This window comes from Squalius cephalus (genome assembly GCF_949319135.1).
Source record: "Squalius cephalus genome assembly, chromosome: 11".
NCBI lineage: Eukaryota > Metazoa > Chordata > Actinopteri > Cypriniformes > Leuciscidae > Squalius > Squalius cephalus.
In genome coordinates, this window is record NC_137132.1 from 24,189,473 (window position 1) to 24,210,221 (window position 20,749).

The 20,749-nt window shown below is 38.7% G+C and overlaps 1 protein-coding gene across 2 annotated transcripts in view; it reads left to right on the forward strand.

The window, feature by feature from the left end:
• The window catches only part of egfem1 (EGF-like and EMI domain containing 1), a 55,977-nt gene that overhangs the window by 24,113 nt on the left and 11,115 nt on the right, over nucleotides 1–20,749 (forward strand). For both annotated transcript variants that reach the window (XM_079884993.1, XM_079884994.1), the window contains exons 6-21: nucleotides 1,720–1,842; nucleotides 2,460–2,585; nucleotides 2,689–2,811; nucleotides 3,925–4,047; nucleotides 4,279–4,416; nucleotides 5,242–5,358; nucleotides 5,575–5,697; nucleotides 6,395–6,628; nucleotides 6,724–6,855; nucleotides 8,261–8,389; nucleotides 9,374–9,502; nucleotides 9,594–9,728; nucleotides 9,811–9,945; nucleotides 11,767–11,898; nucleotides 14,153–14,281; nucleotides 19,813–19,941. In XM_079884993.1, coding sequence (XP_079741119.1) covers nucleotides 1,720–1,842; nucleotides 2,460–2,585; nucleotides 2,689–2,811; nucleotides 3,925–4,047; nucleotides 4,279–4,416; nucleotides 5,242–5,358; nucleotides 5,575–5,697; nucleotides 6,395–6,628; nucleotides 6,724–6,855; nucleotides 8,261–8,389; nucleotides 9,374–9,502; nucleotides 9,594–9,728; nucleotides 9,811–9,945; nucleotides 11,767–11,898; nucleotides 14,153–14,281; nucleotides 19,813–19,941 — 2,157 coding nt within the window. The remainder of the gene's footprint in view (nucleotides 1–1,719; nucleotides 1,843–2,459; nucleotides 2,586–2,688; nucleotides 2,812–3,924; nucleotides 4,048–4,278; nucleotides 4,417–5,241; nucleotides 5,359–5,574; nucleotides 5,698–6,394; nucleotides 6,629–6,723; nucleotides 6,856–8,260; nucleotides 8,390–9,373; nucleotides 9,503–9,593; nucleotides 9,729–9,810; nucleotides 9,946–11,766; nucleotides 11,899–14,152; nucleotides 14,282–19,812; nucleotides 19,942–20,749) is intronic.

Genomic DNA, 20,749 nt, shown 5'->3' on the forward strand with positions numbered 1-20,749 from the left:
ATCTCACTTAGATTGATCTCCGTCCACATTAGAATGACCATAGACTGAGAACGACTGAAAACGCGGATCACGTGACCATTCACCAACACTGGGCATGCGCGTGCCGGTGTAAACCTAGAGACTTTCAAACATCAAAATGTCATTTATTAATATGTATTCTATTTTGCCTGGAAACGCTTCCAACACGCTTGGCCGTCGCATTAAAAATAGGCGTCGGTTCTATTTCTAGCATGCACGCGTTTTCCGTGCGAGCCGCGCCTGAGACGCGGCAGTTTCTTACTGTAAGAAACTGTTCCAGCGGGTGGAGTTTACTGGTACTGAATATTACCTGTATACTCCATGACTGATGACACCCAATCATAGAGCCGAGCGTGACCGCCTCTGCGTCGTCGTTTCTAAAGTCCTCCGTTTTGACCCGTCTTCACTAAAACGCCCTCCGGAGATTCAAAACGCAAAACGGGGTCGGCAGCATTTTTTAAACTTCTCCGTTTTAGGTCTTCGTTTTTGCCGTTTTAGTCTGGATGGGAGGTGCAAACGTAGCAAAAGGTTTCCGTTTCTAAACGAAAACGCAGTAGTGTGGATGGGGCCTCAGTGTGTTGTGATTGGTTAATCGCTTCGAGCGGGTTTCAGAAATATCACGCCCCTTACCATAACTGCATTAGATCCAGGTGGAAAAAACAGCGTCTCTTGGACATGGCGAAAACACACTACTAATGCAACTCAGCTAGACCACGCTTCCTTACGGAGCCCCCCTAGTCCCACTTTGTCAAAAAAATTAATTATAACTATCTCGTGGCCTCAAGATAGTAACTCGTGGCCTCAAGATAGTAACTCGTGGCCTCAAGATAGTATCTTGAGGATAGTACACGAGTTACTATCTTGAGGCCACGAGTTACTATCTTGAGGCCACGAGATAGTATCTTGAGGCCACGAGTTACTATCTTGAGGCCACGAGTTACTATCTTGAGGCCACGAGTTACTATCTTGAGGCCACCAGTTACTATCTTGAGGCCACGAGTTACTATCTTGAGGCCACCAGTTACTATCTTGAGGCCACCAGTTACTATCTTGAGGCCACCAGTTACTATCTTGAGGCCACCAGTTACTATCTTGAGGCCACCAGTTACTATCTTGAGGCCACGAGATAGTATCTTGAGGCCACGAGATACTATCTTGAGGCCACGAGATACTATCTTGAGGCCACGAGTTACTATCTTGAGGCCACCAGTTACTATCTTGAGGCCACGAGATAGTATCTTGAGGCCACGAGTTACTATCTTGAGGCCACGAGATACTATCTTGAGGCCACGAGTTACTATCTTGAGGCCACGAGTTACTATCTTGAGGCCACGAGATAGTTATAATTTATTTTTTTTGACAAAGTGGGACTAGGGGGGCTCCGTACTTCCTTTATTTTGCGCATGAATTGGGCAGGAACATTTTAGTGAGGTCAGAAACAGTGTTGGCTGATATAGAGCATAGCTCCCTTTGGATAGACTTTGTGCTTTTTAACTTTTTTGACCTTTTTCATGCTCAAACAGCAACATTACACCTAAAGAAATTTAAAAATGTAAAAAAAAACATAATAGCCCTCTTTAAATAAATACATAAATAATTGATTGATTGAAAGAAAGCCGAATTTTCACTTATTAAATTCAAGTGAAGGCAGACAATGTCTTATTTGTTACATGTGTGTGTTCATGCATGTTGTCCCCACAGATAAAGATGAGTGTGAGGAGCTGAACGGTGGTTGCCAGCAGACGTGTGTGAACACACTGGGTTCGTACCACTGTGAGTGCAGAGAGGGTTTCCGCATGCACGCCGATGCTCGCACATGCATAGGTAAGATCTTTAAAAATCGCTTACATGCTCGCAAACACACATGTATCATGAGTAGTATCTCTCTATCTTGAGTAGCATCTGTGAATCACCTATAGCAATGCATTCTGGGAAGGAGAGCAACAGCAGGCTGCCTAAAACTCCCATTATTTCTGCTAGCTCAACAAACAACGTAAACACAGCAGGTTGAGCTCTGGTTCTGCTGATCTCATTAACCTGAAACAGAGTCTGGATGTGTCATCACTCTGTGACAGGCCTGGCGATGTCATCACAGCGAGACAACAGCGCTGACCTGTCCCCTAAGGCTTCATAAATCTGCCAGCTCAGACACGACATGGAAACATCATCATTCAGAGAGCAAGATAAAGGGAATGAGAACCTTCCAAAGCTCTTATTATATACACAAACTCCAAACTGGATTTGATTCAGAAATGTTTTCCATTTACAATGAAAGTTTTCCTTCCTGTACAAACAGAAAATCTGAGTTTGCCATTACAATCTATCTGGCAGTCAAATGTCTGGGTTGACCGAACCGAATAGTAACCAAATGGTTGTAAGAGCGTTAGCAAAGGAGCGTTAAGAAAGCACTGAGTGGCTGTTTGTTTGTGGCTCTTTTCCAGTGGTCAACTCTTGCTCCGTAAAGAATGGCGGCTGTGAACACAGGTGTGTCGATTTGGGAAACGACCAGTACAAGTGTGAATGTCGCAGCAACTACCAGCTCAAAAGAGACGGAAAACACTGTGAATGTGAGTTCACATGCATACGCCATCTTTGACTTACTGTAGTAATATTGTGATGGTTATGTGAACACTTGTCTGTGTGTGTGTGTGTACTGTGTTTTTCTCTCAGTGAAGGATCCCTGTAAGGAACATAATGGTGGATGTTCTCATATCTGCAGTAATGTGAACGGACAGGTGCAGTGCAGCTGCAGACCAGGATACAAACGGGAAGCTGACTTTAGGAAATGTGAAGGTTTGTGTACACAGACATGTACCCACATATGTTAACTTTTTTTTTTTCTTTTTTTACAGATAAATAATGCTTATCTTGTGCCACCTTAGACACTGTTTTGTCTCGTTTTTAATTACTACCAATAGAATAATCCATAGCCAATTACAGACATTTGTATTTTTTATTTTGATTAAATATTGTGTATATTTCTTTCCCAGAAATGTATGTGTTATAGAAGTAGGATTAAAATGAAATAAAATAAGTGTAATTTTAATAAGAAGAAAGGAAAGCTTGTGAAGACAAACTTTGATGGTTCGTTTGCTTGAATGTTAAACTTTTTTTTTTTGACAGTCTTGAAGTTTGAAAGTTTTTTTTTAGGCCTTACAGACAGACAGACAGATTTATTTTATGTTATGTCATTTTATTTTGTCATATTATTTATTAATTATATTATATTATTTTATTTTTATTATTTATTTTATTTTATTTCATTTTATTTATTATTTTATTATATTTCATTTTTTATTTTGTTATTTATTTTATTATTTATATAATTTTTATTATTTTATTTTATTTTATTTTATATATTTTTTATTTTATTTATTTATTTATTTTCTCTCTCTGTGCAATTCTATTGGCCACAGGCCACAGCAAATCTCTCTTCAGCTGTGCCATAAAACTGAACTCTTGTCTATGTCCTGCTCTCACACACACACACACACACACACACACACACACACACACACACACACACACACACACACACACACACACACACACACACACACACACATACACACACACTACTGGTGTAACGAGCCTGCTGTTAGTTACTATGTGTGCAGGCCAGTATAAAATCATGGGTACACATGTTTGTCTGGACCTCATTTTTTATGTCCAGACTTTATGAGACTTCAGCAGACCCCATGAAGAGACTCTCACCCCTGCTGTGCACAAACATACATTGCCACGCTTACACACACACACACACACACACACACACACACACACACACACACACACACACACACACACACACACACACACACACACACACACACACACACACACAAAAACTAGTGGTGAGTTTTACACTGGCATATTTCCTAATTGCCCAATCGTTTCCTCTCCCAGACATTGATGAATGTGTGTCTGGTCAGGCTAAATGTGCTCACGGCTGTGCTAATGTGCCGGGATCGTTCCGTTGTGTGTGTAATCCGGGATTCGAGCTGGGTGCTGATGGGAAACAGTGCTATCGTGAGTACACATACACATTAACACATGCTCTGTGAGTCTTTTAAAATAATGTTCGGTGGAAGCCTAAAACACTTTGGAAAACTATTATCAGATTATCTCAGTAGTTCACTGACATGTGGAATTAGTTTACTGGAGCCAAACAGTCTGTGATTGGTCAGTGTATTTGACACGCGCCAATCAGTGATTAGAAAACCTTGTAGAAACCCTAACGTGGAGTGACGCTCTCTGCAGGTATAGAGATGGAGATCGTGAACGGCTGTGAGAAAAACAACGGTGGCTGCTCTCATCACTGTGAGCACACCACCAGCGGGCCCCTGTGCTCCTGTAACCAAGGTTACCAGCTCGCTGAGGACCTCAAGACGTGTATAGGTACAGAATGTGCCCCGCTTGATGGTTTTCTAGCAAATCCTTCACTATGTAAAATGTAGCTGTTTTAATATTATTAATTACTCTACCATATATATACACTACCATACGCTAAATGTTTTTGAAAGAAGTAAAACAGTTATATTGTGAAATATTACAAATTAAAATTCCTGTAATATCAAAGCTGTATTTTCAGCATCATTGCTCCAGTCTTCAGTGTCACATGATCCTTCAGAAATCATTCTAATATGCTGATTTGATGCTCTAGAAACATTTGTTATTATTATCAGTGTTGAAAACGGTTGTGCTGCTGCTTAATATTTTGGTGGAAACTGTGATACATTTTTTTCAGGATTATTTGATGAATAGAAAGTTCAAAAGAAGTGCATTTATTTGAAATATAAATTTGTAGGAATATACATGTACTTGATATTTTTGATAAATTTATTGCATCTTTGTTAAATAAAATACACTTTTTAATTTAATTAATTTAAATAATTCTCTGTAAATATATGCATTTTTGCAATTTAGTTGAATAACTGTATAATGACAGACAAATCTAATAACAATCCTAATGAAAAAGATACATCTGAATTACAATAATTTTATGGATTTAAATTAATTAATTCCAATTAAACAATTCTAACATAAAAGTTTGTGTTTATATTGTATAAGTGTGTGTGTGTGTGTGTATATATATATATATATATATATATATATATATATATATATATATACACTTTGCTTTTTTGTGTTGTTACATTGTGGATTTTTTTCTCTCATATCAGTAATTGAAAATGTTTCTGAATTTGTGTCTGTCGTCTACAGACACCGATGAGTGTGAAAACGGGGAGGCGTGCTGTAGTCACTTCTGTAAAAATTACCCTGGAGGCTATGAGTGTGGCTGTAGACCTGGATACACACCCAACGGCTGCACATGTGATGGTATGTGTGTGTGTGCTTAGTATCATGTCTTCCTCATTTTACCTTCTCTTAATCACAGAATGAGTCTTACATTAACGCTGAACTACATCTTTAACTTTATAGACTTACACATTAATCTATTTTCCCCTGTTTTCCTCCCAAATGGGCTATTTAAAGTTGATTTGAATACATTTTTGTTACCTTGAAGGCTGTTTTAATATGAATGTCTCTCTTCAGACATAGACGAGTGTGTGTCCGAGACGTCAGGATGTTCTCAGTACTGTGTAAACACCCTGGGCTCTTATGAGTGTTTCTGTCAGGTGGGCTTCAGACTGGACTATGACCAGAAATCATGCTCATGTGAGTACAAGTTTGATTGGCTGTTTAGTGCTGACCTCATACACAGCAAGTGATGCAAAATGTTGTAAATCAGAGTATTATTGACACCTAGAAGACATGTTTTGAGTTGGTGAAATGTTATATAATCTCTATCAGTGCTATTATAGTATCATTGAGGTACTATTATATTTTTTAAATTAATTTTTGTTTTTATTTTAAATGTTATTAATGTTTTAATAATTTTGTTGTTTTTTATTTTTTATTATCTATATCATTTTAATAACATTTTATTTCAGTATTAGTTTTAGTTATTTTAGTACATTAAGTACTAAACTAAATGAAAATAAAGAATGTTTCCTTGGCAATAATAAAATAAATATTAATATTTTGAATAGTTTTTTGTTTTGTTTTTAAGTCTACATAATTGTTATTAAATTTTCTATCAGTTTTACAAATGTTGCCTTGTCATTAAAAATACATAATTTACATAAGTTTAAGTTTTTTATTTTATTTTAAGTTAGTTTATTTCAATTCATGTAACAAAAGTTATTTTATTATTTTTATATATTTTATTATTTTTATTGTTTTTTTATTGCTATTGTTTTATTGTTTTTAAAGTTGTTTTTAGTTTTAATTATCTATAATAACCCTAATTTCTATTTCTCTGTGTATGTCTCTATTCTTTTCTTTTCCATTCGGTCTCATTTTGCGCGTTTAGCTCTGTATGAGAGGGAACTGGAGGAGGAGGAGGAGGAGGAGGAAGACGTGGTTGGCAGTGAAGATGAGCCTGAGGTCCTACGTTTGCCGGACTTGCTGTTCCGCCGCCCCCCTCAACTTCTGCATTACACCGCCGCTTTAAGCAGACCGTATGATGACGACACACACACTTACTACCCAGCACACCCGCACAACCGAGAACAGAGAGAGGAACTGACCATCATCAGCAAGATTAGTAAGAGAAACTAGGAACGGTAACATCAGAACTGTGACATAAACATACAGAAAAAGGAAAGGACACATAACTATATCTTGAACTGTGTGTGTCAGTGTGTGAGGAGGGCTCATTCGGTGACGACTGCAGTGTGAGCTGTGAGGACTGTGCTAATGGAGGAGTGTGTGCGTTAGAGAAGGATCGCTGTGCGTGTGCGCCCGGCTGGACTGGGGTCACCTGTAATGACAGTGAGTGTGTTTATTCTCTACTATCGTTGATCTCTGACCTGAACTAAAACATTAAAGAAATACAGCTTCAATTTAAAGTGATAGTTAACAATATTTTTAAAATTCTGTCATCATTTACTCACCCTCAAGTTGTTCCAAACCTGTATGAGTTTCTTTCTTCTGTTGAACACAAAAGAAGATATTTTGAAGAATGTTGCTAAACAGACATTAGATGGTGGCCATTGACTTCCATACTGTTTTTTTTTTCCATACTATGAAAGTCAATGGCTACCATCAACTGATTGATTACCAACATTCTTCAAAATATCATCTTTTGTGTTCAGCAGAAGAAACATGCGTAGTGTAATCGACTCCTCCAACTGGATGGAATCTGCAAAAATCTTTCTACGTAATTCTGAGTCTGACTTTCGCCAACTAACATTGAATCATCCAGACTGGAAATCAAGGTAAATATCTGGATAAAAGTCATATAGTTGGAGTAAATTATATAGTAGGCCGTTAAATATAACATCACAACATTTATTTCCATCAAGAGGTGCGTAAATTTTTGGTCAAGATCTTGTATTGACAATGCACTCTGTAAAGTCTCCTCCAGCACATCCCAAAGACTTTCAATGAATTTAAGGTCTGGACCAATTCATGTGTGAAAATGATTCTTCATGCTCCCCCCCCAACCATTCTTTCACAATTTGAGCCTGATGAATCTTGACATTGTCTTCCTGAAATATGGCCATGATGAGTCTTCCTACATGGTTGTTTCAGAAATGAAAAGCTACACACTCCATCAATTAGGTTTAGAAGAACTGTTGCAAAACATACAACCTGCTAGAAACATAATATTCACGGCAATAATGATCCAATCATAGCATTTGCCTATTTAAATCCAACCATCAACCTTTTTTTGGCTGGGCAATGTATGTTTACAAAAGAAGCACATTCATAGTTTACATGACAGAATATTAGACTGAGTATAAGACCTAAATTCAATATATAATGAGAAACAGGTGCCATTTTTCCTGTTCTTCTTCTTCCCCCACCTAGCTGATGTGCAGCTCCCTGCTGTACTCACCCTTACTTATACAGAACTCCCATCAATCCACTGAGCAGAGCAGTTCAATGACTCTAAGCAAAGGACTTCCTGTAGAGACACTATAACTCAACTAATTTATAACATAAATTGACAGCATGTTGGAGAGCCGCAGTCCTTAGAGCATCTCCAAACCCGTCATTGTAAATTCACAGGAGCGCGATTTGAATTTTCCATACCGTCTTATTTTTAATCCACCCTATAAAGTCAACAGAAAGTACGGTGGCTGCTGTATATCTCTCGGTTCCTCTGAGAACCCTAAACATGTATTTACTAATGCATTCTCTCTCTCTCTCTCTCTCTCTGTATTTCTTTTAGCTTGTGCTGAGGGCACATATGGTGTTCAGTGTAACAGTCTGTGTGTTTGTAAGAATGGGGGCCGCTGTGACCCAGTGACGGGGAAGTGCTTGTGTCCTCCAGGGGTCCAAGGTCTGCACTGTGAAAACGGTACTGCACACAAGCTTTATGTCTCGTCTTTTTTTTTAACATCTTCCAATTCTCATGGCTTGTGATGTTTCCTTTGTCCTCTCTACTTGCAGTGTCATATTTCAATATTCATAAAAATATCTTTTTCATTTTGTAATGCTAACTTTTTCTGTCGACTCATGTTGACTCGTGTTGAAAAGAGAGAAATATAAGAAGAGGTATATTTCTTTTTTTCCCTCTTTTCTAGTAGTTTCTGGGCTGCTGCTTGTTTGATAGTCTACAAGTGTCTCAGTCCAATTACAACACAACATATGTCATTTTTAGAAGTAAAGAAACTGTTTTTTCAAAGGCAATGTTTTTAGGTTAAAAAATGAGAGTGAATTTTCTTTGGGTCCTGAAACTTTTTGGAAAAAAAAGTAATACTTTTATTCAGCAAGGACACATTAAATTGATCAAAAGTGACAGTAAAGACATTTAAAATGTTAAAATAGGATTTATTTATTTCTATTAGCTTTCTGTTTATCAAATAATTGCAGGTTTCACAAAAATACTAAGCAGTGCAGCTGTTAGTATAGCAGCTATTTTATTAATATTTCAATTTTACTCTTTTTACTGTATTTTTGATCAAATAAATGCAGCCTCTCTGAGCATAAGAGACTATAAAAAATATTAAAACAAGAATACAATAATACCAGAATCTTTTTATCCAGTATGATAAAAAAAAGTCACAAAAGTGTCTGCTAAATGAATAAATGTATAAATAAATGGCAAGCATGATCCCAGACTACCTGGAGCCCTTGGGTTTAAGTTCCTTAAACTTTTCGTCTTCTCTGTTTGCCCTTTTCTGTCTTCATCACATCATCCATCAACTGTTTGTCTCTGAAATTCCTCTCTGATTAGAGCTGGTCAGATAATTCTTAACATTTCTTGTGATGTATTGTGCTTTGTGGAAATCCAGAGGAACGTTGTGGAATTTCACTGATGTACCGTGTGTGATGTCATCAGGTTGTCCGCAGGGTTTCTATGGGAGGTTCTGTCGGAGGAGGTGTAACTGCCCCAATAACGGACGCTGCCATCGTCTGTACGGGGGTTGCCTTTGCACACCCGGAAAATATGGCAAATTCTGCCACCTGCGTAAGTATTTATTATGCTAGGATAGTATGTCACAGTCATTTTCACTTTCAGTTATTTTGAGGTGTAGTAAAATAGTGTTTCTCCACATTAGCATGTCCCAAATGGACCCATGGTGCGGGTTGCTCGGAGGAATGCGAATGTTCGCAGGAAAACTCTCTCTCTTGCCATCCCCTAAAAGGCGCCTGCATTTGTAAAGCTGGCTACCATGGCGAACACTGCCTGGCAGGTAGGTGATGTTTCTACAGCTTTAGAAGCAGTTGTGTCAGACAGGTACATGGAGATATACAGTATGTCGTGTTCACGTATAGAATGTGATGACGGTTTCTTTGGCGATGGCTGCCGTGAGCGATGTAACTGCTCTGACGGGGAGCCGTGTGACCCTAAAACCGGAGATTGCCAGAAGAAGTGCCCACCCGGATACCATGGAGAGAAATGCCAGCTGGGTAAGACTCAGTCATACACCGATCTGTGTTCAGAAGGGAATACTGACCTATTACTTACTGTATACTCATACTGAACAGTTCGTACTCTACCATTCAAAAGTTTGGGGTTAGATTTTGTTTATTTGAATGAAATGAATACTTTTGTTTAGCAAGGATGCACTCAATTGATCAAAAAGTAACAGTAAAGACATTAATGCTACAGAAGATTTCTATTTCAAATAAATGCTCTTTATATGCATCAAAGAATCCTGAAAAAATCTTAATCAGCACAACTGTTTTCAACGATGATGATAATAATAAATGTTTCCTGAGCAGCAAATCAGCATATTAGAATGATTTCTGAAGGATCATGTGACTCTGAAGACTGGAGTAATGATGCTGAAAATGCAGTTTTATCATCACAATTTAAAGTATATTCAAATATAAAACTGTTATTTTAAATGGTAATATTATTTCACATTTTACTGTATTTTGACAACTTTTACTGTTCAAAGTATATGTATTGCAGCTGAGTTTTAAATAGCATACCACAACTCTTACTACGCCCAATAAACGTGAAGTAATAACAGTTGCAATTTTAGAATCTCTTTATTAAAGTTATGAAACTATGAACTGGAAACTACTTACTGAATTAAAGACAGACACCCAAGGTCAATAGGGTAAAAAAATTAAATAAACTAAAAGGATGTGACCATACTTCACTAGTTTTAAATATGCAAACAAGGCATTATCTAATTAAATATGGACTAATTTGCATTCATTTACATATACAGAAATTGAATACATTTACTGAGTGTATTTTAGATGTCTCTTTTTTTTATGTAAATCAGAAAAGGTCTGCTAACTTTTCAAAATGGGACAATAATGGCTTTGCATCGCCCTCTAGTGATTGTCAGATGTCGGTGCACAGAACTTATTTAATGGCTCAGTTATTTTAATAGCTCAATAATGTCTGCATCAGAGATCAGCTGAGAACAATCAATCATCAGACAATATGTCCTGTTTAAATCCCAAGGAGCAGATGCACTAAACACATGAAGACACACACTGACAGCTGTAAGTGGCAGTAATTTCATAGTGCCATGTGTCAATTCAGTTCAGCTCAGCCTCAGTAGCTTTGTATTAAAGAGTGAGTCACGGAATAAATGTTTTATGTAGCTAGATTTATGCTTTACATCTCCGTTATGTTATGAAAATGATATATTAACACACACACACTGTGTGTGCAGATATAAATGGGGTTTCCCTCTGTTCGCTGATGAGAGAAATGAATGAATTTGGAAAGAGCGTCATACTTTAATAACATATTTGAAGTGTCTGTTTTAGTTATAAGTCTTTTTTGATCACTTAGCTACATTCATTTTTTAGTCTTAATGGCTAAAACAGATCGTAGCTTGGTCTTAATGCTAAAACAGGCCCTTTTATCCCATCCTCAAGGGTGATTCTGGGTAATTGAAGTGAGGTTGAGGGAGAGCGCTTTACAGTTTCTAGGACAAGAAAAAGAGAAAGAGCGAGTGAATTCAGACAGGATAGAGTCGACAGACAATCTTGTCCCTGTTTGAACTGTAATGCTAAGTGTTTCTGTTTGTCTATTAGCCTACCAAAGCTGTTTTTACTGAACAAACAATATTTGCGGTACAAACAATATCTTGTTGTCAGAGTATGAAGCTAGCTATACCGTAATAGTAGCCTATATAATAGTAAATAAAAAATGACTTTCAACAAGACAATAATAAATATAGCCTACAAATTGCATTCTCAAACCTCAATTATGTATGTTTTGATTTGTTCACATTAATAACACACATCTTCACTCTGTAGTGTGCGAGGCAGGTTTTTGGGGCGTAGGCTGTGCCAATGTGTGCCAGTGTGGCAGTAACGCAGTAACCTGTGAGGCCAGCAGTGGGCGCTGTGTGTGTGAGGCTGGATACATTGGAGATCAGTGTGACAAGAGTAAGTCTGTTCTGTTTCTTTTTCATCCTCCTCTCTCCTTGTTTCAGAGTCTTATTCTGGTATCTACATTTTTAAATGGTACAGCATGTAAAAGTTCAGGTACAAATGTTAAATCTGATGCTAATTAAGATGCAAATGCTGCCACCTTGCGTCAAAATAATAAAACTATATATACTACTCATACTAGTTCTGTAGTATTTGGTATGCATAATGTGCACAGTATACACAATTTAGGAAACAAATAGGTATTTCATATACACAGGGCCTACAATATTAGGCTAAAGTAAACAAGAGTATGCGGTGTGTGAGATACTGTATCCCAAAATGCAGTAGAGTTGATTTGACCTTCTATGTGCATTGTGAAAGTAATTACAGATACAGTTTTCTATATTTTTAACATGATTTTTTGACTTCTCATTTGATCTCATTTGAAGACATTTCTACAGTCGTGGCCAAAAGTATTGGCAATGAAATACAATTTGTTTCGCACAGTTTGCTGCTTCAGTATTTGTAGATTATTTGTTCACATTTCTATATGGTATACTGGAAAACAATGATAAGCATTTCATAGGTTTTAAAGGCTTTCAAAAATATTCAATATATGCTAAGAGTCCTTATTTACAGTGTTGACCCTTCTTCTTCTTCTTCTTTAAAACCTCTGCAGTTCACTCTGGTATGCTGGATATCAGCTTCACATAACCAAACCCTTCCATTATTAGTGCTCAGAGTTGATCACAATTCGTGGACTTCTGCTTGTCCACGAATTGTGATCAACTCTGAGCACTAATAATTAAAAAAAGGAGGGTCACTGTGTTCTTGTCACTGTGTTCTTGTGTTAGCATTGGTTACCTCCAACGAAAGACATGCAGCCACTATTAATTTGCATCAAAATGGCCGCACATGCAAGGAAATTGCTGCAAAGAATATTGCACCTGAAAGAACCATTTACCAGATCATCAAGTTCAACTGCAGTAAAGAAGGATTCAGGACGTCCCAGACTGTCCGGCAAGAGCCAGGACCGTCTCTTCCTGAGGAGTCAGATTGTAACGTTTTCGCACACTCTTTGGTTTGGGTTTTTTTATGCTGGGGTGCCAGACAGGTTTTCTGTCATTAATTTAGTTCAGTACAAAAACGTACAAAGGTCTTGTGCAGTTTGTTTGTCTTTCACAAAACCCCTCACTTATTTGAGAAAAGAATTGCAATGCAATAATACCCCCAAAAAACCACTCTTAAATAGACCACTACTGCATTCAATATGACAAACAACTAGAATTCATTCAAATATGTATATTATTAAATGTCAACACAGCTTTAAGTGTCTCAAAAATGACTTTTTGAGTTGAATAGGAAAAAGAAAAACAAAAATCAATTCACAAATTGTTCCCCACAAAGGCTACAAAAAAATAAACAAAATAAGCTCAAGACACAAGATCAGCAGTAATTCCAACAGTTTAGTTCATGTAGTTCAATAAGTCACATAGTCACAGAATCATGTCACCAGAGCTGCTCAATATCGGCAGTGGGTGTGTGTGAATCTGCACAGTGAGGTCAAGACTTTTGGACAGTGACCTGGTGTCAAGAAGCCACTTCTCTCAAAGAAAAACATCAAGGACAGACTGAAATTCTGCAGAAGTACAAGGACTTAAGAGTTTTCTCTGATGAAGCCCCCTTCCGACTGTTTGGGACATCTGGAAAATCTGGAAAATTGACATTTTGGATCCGTGACCAGTCAACTCCCTGGATCTTAATGCTATAGAGAACCTGAATCCGTCCTGAATCCTTCTTTACTGCAGTTGAACTTGATGATCTGGTAAATGGTTCTTTCAGGTGCAATATTCTTTGCAGCAATTTCCTTGCATGTGCGGCCATTTTGATGCAAATCAATAGTGGCTGCATGTCTTTCGTTGGAGGTAACCAATGCTAACACAAGAACACAGTGACAAGAACACAGTGACCCTCCTTTTATAGAAATCAGTCTGCTCTTATAATCCAATCAGAATGATAGAGTGATTTTACCTGACTAGTACTCATTCACACTTTCCCATGTGCTGATCATATGATTAGTGAAATGATGTTAGCTGGTTATTTTGTGCCAGGGCCAAAAAACAGTAACATTTGGTTTACCAATGGTAACAAGTACATGTATTGGCCATTGAAGTACCTCTGATCACTCTACGAAACAATGACTGAAGCAGTGAACTTTATTAAACACAAAACAGTAAATTCTGTTCATGTGTCCTTAATCTGCATTCAGAGTGTCCTGAGGGCCAGTATGGAGCCGAGTGTAACCGAGTGTGCGAGTGTGAGAATGGTGCCGAATGTGACCACATCAGCGGAGCTTGTACCTGTGCCGCCGGCTGGGTGGGATCACACTGTGAAAAGAGTGAGTAAGAGTAACAAACAAATGCATTCAAATTCAGAAAGATTTACATTTACATACCACAAATATCACGTTTATGTAATCAGCAGAGTTGTCAGTACAACGTTTTTGTCAGTGCATGTTATTTTGTATTTTCCTGGCCATTTATCTTTCTCCACCGTAAAGTGTGTTTTCATACCCCTAATGCACTGGGGCCTCTTCTTCACCAGGGAAACAGGAAGTCTCAATCAGTCTTGGAGGGCAACCCACCCATCATGCAATCTGAGTGTGTGTAAAACGGAATGTTTTTGATTGCCGTTTTCTCATTGAAACACTCACTCATCACACACAGTCAGGCAACTTTTGTGTTTAGTTAGTTTGTGTCATAATGACATCAATGCAGGAAACTGAAATCACATGTTTAAAAAATATCTAGTTAATAAGAGCTAGAAGCATGTAAGAAGGATTTGTCCTCCATGACCTGTCGTATCTGCCTTCTAGTGGTTAATCTGAGCCACTGACAAAACATCTCACAAACATACACACACAGACACACCCTGCTGGATCCATGACAGCATCCTCTGCTTAATGAGACAGCCACATGCAGCTGGTGCACTTTATGAGGAAACCACAATGCACAGACATGCACACAGTGCCAAACATAGACGCTAGACTCCTATCTTAACTAAAAACGAAAAAAAAAAAAAAATCTGCACATGTTAAACACACACACACACACAAGATGCATGGACAGGCATCTGGCTCATACCTTAACGGGTTCCTTGCATGTATTTTTTGCTGTTGTTTTTTTAGCTCTGCACAGCCCACAGCTGAATCTACAGCAGAGTTTTCAGCCTAGATTGCATGTGGTGAGATAAAAGATTGTGTGCCGCAGAATATTGGCAACTATTGAGTCGTCCTAGCGGACGGAAAGAAATAGCACACCTATTGTGCAACCAGTGTAGTCTATTTCAGGAACACATGAGTTGGTCTATTTGTAGTGGATCAAAAATATACAGTACAGCTCAACCGGTGTAGTCTGATTCATGGACAAATGACTCTTTAAACCAGATCATCTAGTAACATCCTGTAGATGTTTTTTAAACGTATGTTTTTAGTTTCCGTGCATTGATGCCATTATAACACATTATGCAAATGTTGTTTGTGTGTTTCTGTGTTGCTCGACTGTGTGTGATGAGTGTTTCAATGAGTGAACAGGAATCTGATTCTGATTCACGAATGAGCCGATCCTTTTTTAGAGAATAAAAAACATTTAGTGCTACCAGTGTAGTATGATTCATGGACAAATGACTTTTAAATCAGTTTTTTTTTATGGATCAAAAACAGGCAGCACAACGAATGTAGTCTGATTCACAAACAAATGACTCTCTTCAACCAGTTCTTTTTTACCAAATTGGAAACGTACAGGGCAATCAGTGTAGTCTGATTCACAAACACTTTTGAACTTTTGTTTCTTTGTGAATCAGTCAGTTTGTGTGGTCCAATTAATCTTTGGAACCAGGTCTTTTTAGTGAATCAAAAATCTACAACATAAAATATGATGACTTTGCTAAGCCAATTCTTTTAGTGAATCAAAAACACTACAGCATAAAAAGTTTGTAGAGAAAGGAAGGAAGCCAAAATAACTTCTTGTATCCATGTGATGTGGTTGAGGGTGCAGCAAACTATCATTCACATGATAACCAGGGCCGACAGAACGGATCTAGATTCCGCACAGCAGGGGAAAAGAGCAGTAAACCTGTCTAAAATCAATTGAAGCCAACAAAGGTGATTTGGACGGGGCAAAACCAGGAGGACCATTAGCGTTCCATCTCCATCTGTATCAACTCAACCACCATTGATTTAGATGCTTAAAAGCAGATTGTTTTAGTTTATAGTGGACTTTTACATTCACAGATTTCATCTTTAATAAATCAGGCCCTGACTATAGAGATCAGGTCTCCGTATAGACCCACAATTCCCCCCGTCCGTCGTTTTCAACTCGGTAGTTCATCTGGATGTAGCCAGCACAGCAGTTCCACTCATGTTCCATAGGCTCAGATGTCTTCCATGCTTCTTTATCATACAAACCGACTGAATAACAGCAGACTCTCTCTCTCTCTCACACACACACACACGTGTGGCGGGTCTTTAGCGAGCTCTTAAGCGCTATCATCGGTCTCCATCTCTGAGGGCCTCAGCCGTGAAACTCATTTTACCGGCTGCAGTCCGATCACAACCATCCGCTGCCGTTACACGCACACGCGCTTTACAAGATCTTATCAGGCTGATGGAATACTAGACCGATCTCTTGTGATCGCGCGTGTCTGCGTGCCATATGCGCCGTCGTTGTATGGATGTCTGTCTACACTTGTGTTCATACAGAGAGATTGCGATTTCATTTGCTCGTGTGTGTGTGTGAAAGGCAGTAGAGTGGAGTCTGTACAAAGTTTTTCTTGTTGAATATTGTGTTTTAGAATAATTAAATTAACTAAGCCCTTATTTTATTTGATAATATTTTAAAGAAAACTGCTTCATTAAAACGTTAGACACCATTTTAGCCAGGTGCACTAGATTTGATGTCTTATGGGAGTTTTGCATGAAGTGTGAGGTGAAAAACCAGGGCTAAAAAACAAATCCAGTTTAACTTAGAGGGCCCTATCTTGCACCCAGCCCAATTGACTTTGTACAGCGACGCATGTATCATTCCTATTTTGCACCCGCGCACAGCGGACTTTTCCCTCCACAGACGCACGTCGGTTAACTAAGAAATACACTTGCGCTCCCGGGGGCGGTTCAGCGCAAAGAGGAGGCGTGTTCCGGCGCAAACGTTCCCTCATGCTATTTTGCAGGTTTAGAAAACAATTCCGCCACTGACCAGGAAAAACTAGTCTAAAGTCAGTGGCGCGTTGCGCATGTTATTCATATGCTATTTTAAGGGCGCATGCTTGGCCATAATCAATGTAGCGTGTGCACAACGCGTATACACTTTGCTTCTCTCATCTACACACAAACGCAGCAGGTTTCATTTTTGCAAATCATAGCCTACATTATTACGATAGATAGATAGATAGATAGATAGATAGATAGATAGATAGATTGATAGACAGTTTATTATAAAAGCATACATCTAGATTACACATTTACCCAAATTATCATACGCCTGTTTAACCGAAGTTAATTTGGGTGTGTTTCTCCATCCCCAACGTCCCTGACGAGAACGTCTGTCTCCTCGACTGTGAACCGCTCCTGGCGTGCGTCTGGCAAATCCGCCGTTATGATAGGAATCCGCTATAGACAGGGATGCACATAAGTGGTGCGCAGGTGCGCATGCGCTACCCAATTAAACAATGCGTACCAGATGAATTGCCGCAACCCTCATTTGCGTACCTAAGATTTGGGGATAGATAGGTGCGCAATCTGTGGTGTTGGATAGGCCTCAGAACTAGAGATGCGCGGATGGGCTATTATTTCATCCACAACCGCATCGCAAAACTCATCATCCGTCCGCCATCCATCCGCACCAACGTTTTTGACCAATTTTCAAAACCGCACCCGCCCGCCATCCGCTGATTGGGCAATGCAAGGCGCTGCTGATGACAGCCGCGAGACTAGAAAACTCTCTTACCTCAGAATATCAGCAGTGAACTTAAATAAAGTGAATTTAAATAAATAAATAGCCTAAATTAAACGAACTTCGGCAAACCTGACCGTACAATATTTTCATTGTAGCCTAATAGAAAACGCATTTTGGCACATCATTTAGGATTTTTCGTTGGTGCGCCATCAGCTAGCCTATGCCTACAAAAGACAGATGAAATTTAATATTAATAATTGATCCATGTCGGTATACACAGCCTAATATTTTACACTTAGGCTATAATTAAAAAATAGCCTAAACAATCAAGATAGCCTATTTACTTTTTTTATTTATTAAAACCAGGAAATTGGTTAATGAAACATGGATTAAAATTAAGATACAATTAATACAAAACGAAATTCGCTTTAAAGAAAGGCTTGGTGCTTTCTGTTTGAGGTCTCTGTGAAAGTTTGAAAGTCTTTTAGTGCCGCTGCGCTTTCAGAGTGGTCGCGTCCGTAATGGAGAACTGTCACTCACGTAAGATTGCTTTTTCCTCATAAATGACAAAATACTTAAAAAAAAAAAGACAAACCATCAATTAAAAAAATATATATATATATATAAAAAATGATGGATTTATAGCGTTTTGGGGAAAAAAAATGGATGGATGACCTTCTATTGCCTTTGTTTTTAATTCTCCTTTTTTGAGTTTGTCAAGTAAAGTTACCTCCTTCGCCGGCGTTGCCATCTCTGATAATAACAAGCAGTCTGCATAGACTCGACTAGGCCATATTAGCCTACTGCCTGATGAAAATTTGACTATTTTAAAGTGTGCTCGATTTTTTTTATTTTTTTTATTTGGATGTAGGTATAGTCAGATAACAATATTTAACAATATATTATGCATCCCTCTAATTTGTTCCTCCCGTGAGGTGGGTTAAGGAAAAAATGCATTTGAAAATGTGAGGACCAAGCAACAACCCCAGGTTCTCCCCTGAGAACAAGACCAAAAATGTTATGTGCACCCCTGGCTATAGAACAAGTGCGCCTGCTCTTAAAGGGAATGTGAGATGTCGCTCTGATTGGTTTATTTCACGTTACGCCCAAACCACACCTATGAATAATGAAGCTACTTCAGACCAACCCCTTTTAGATTTGCGTCGGCCGCAAGAGTCATTTATCCCGCAGGTATAATAGCAACAGCGCCCAAGACCCGCCCACAAAGTTACTTGCATTTTGCGCTTGATACTTGCGTTTCAGATCGTTAAAATAGGGCCCACAAAGTTAAATTAAAGAAATAATATGGTTTGCAAATGCTTTTTCTTGTTAATTAGCATTCATGAATCAAACATTTTCATTTTATATTAGCTAAATTACCTAAACCATTATTTTACTTTATTTTATATATAAAAAAAGCAACCCTGGCCAAGAAAACGGCGTCATTAAACACCATTTTGGCCAGGTGCACTACATTTTTTATGGGAGTTTTGCATGAAGTGTGATGAAAACCCTGCGCTTTTGCTGAAAAAATAGCAGTTCAGGGAATATTTGCACAGGAGGCATATTTCTGTACCCAGACAGTGAAACTGTGGGCTCAGCAGGTGTTCTAGTTTCCTCGAAATGTCCGTCTGTCTGTCTTCCTCACACACACGTTGACTTTGTTGTGGTGAGGATGTGCCGCACATGTGGCGAATGAGATCACGCAATCAATGCTGATGAGGGCAGTTCACACGCTGAGCATTCGGCAGGTAATGAGACATGAAAAAGAGAGATGAGCAGGATGAAGGGATGAAAGATGGATAATTCCACACGGATGCTAGTAATATAATAACCTAATTATATTCTAATCAGAATTCTGACACTCTGTTGGCTCTCTGATGCCTCTGGGGGGGGATCTATGAGCATTACTTTCCAATGATGTACCACACACACACACACAGAGACGCTGCTGACTCAAATCTTCTCTCCTCCTTAGGATGTCCTGTTGGGTTTTACGGGGAGGACTGTGCGCAGATGTGCCAGTGCGGGAATGAGGCCCAGTGTCACCACATCACAGGCGCCTGCCGCTGCACCCCTGGCTGGGCACCGCCGCAATGCATTCTGGGTAAGCCGCCCACATCATTAAAACGGGGTGTGATTGGAGGCTCATCTCCGGCTGAACGCCGCATCCTCGCACAGAAATAACCCTACAATCGCTCACCCAAACACTGTTTATCAGCTCGCTGACACATTCAATTCAGTTTTTTGTATGTGTGTGTGAATAAAGAGAGGGAAAAGCCCCCCGGTCGGCTGCAAAAAGGTTAAATGCATCCATGTTTACTTTTTAGGAGTGTTCCGTTTGTGTGTCTGTCAGTATTTTATTAGGGTAAGATGCTTTTTTAAGAGAGTTCTGCGGCACATTGGTTTAGTACCATCCGTCTTCTCATGCGATCTCCCGTCAGTAGTTTAATAGATCAGGGGCCCAATAAAGATTTATCTCTCTTTCTGTTTCACTCTCCCTCTCTTTTTAATGAAGTGAGGTTTGTGTTAAAGATCCCTCTCTCAGATGTTGTATTTTTACGTCTGGCTTTTCCCATGACATGCTTTGCAGGGAAATGTCGACTGTGATGAAACTTCTCTGGAGTCGAGTGATGTTATTAGTTAGCTCTTTTTTTCAAAGGGTGCAAATCATTATTTAGATTTGTATCTACTTTTTCTCGTTTATTTTTATTGTTTATTTTTTTTGAAGTAGCAAAATCTCGTGCCATTTGTGTCAGCTAAAGCAAATGAATTCAGTCCATATACAAACCATTTACAGACAGCAAATGAAGTGTTGGAAAATAGTGTAGATAGGTTTGTTATCTGGACACATAAGGGCTTTTTAGATATTTTTAAATTGTAATATATAATATTTAAATTTCACAATATTACTG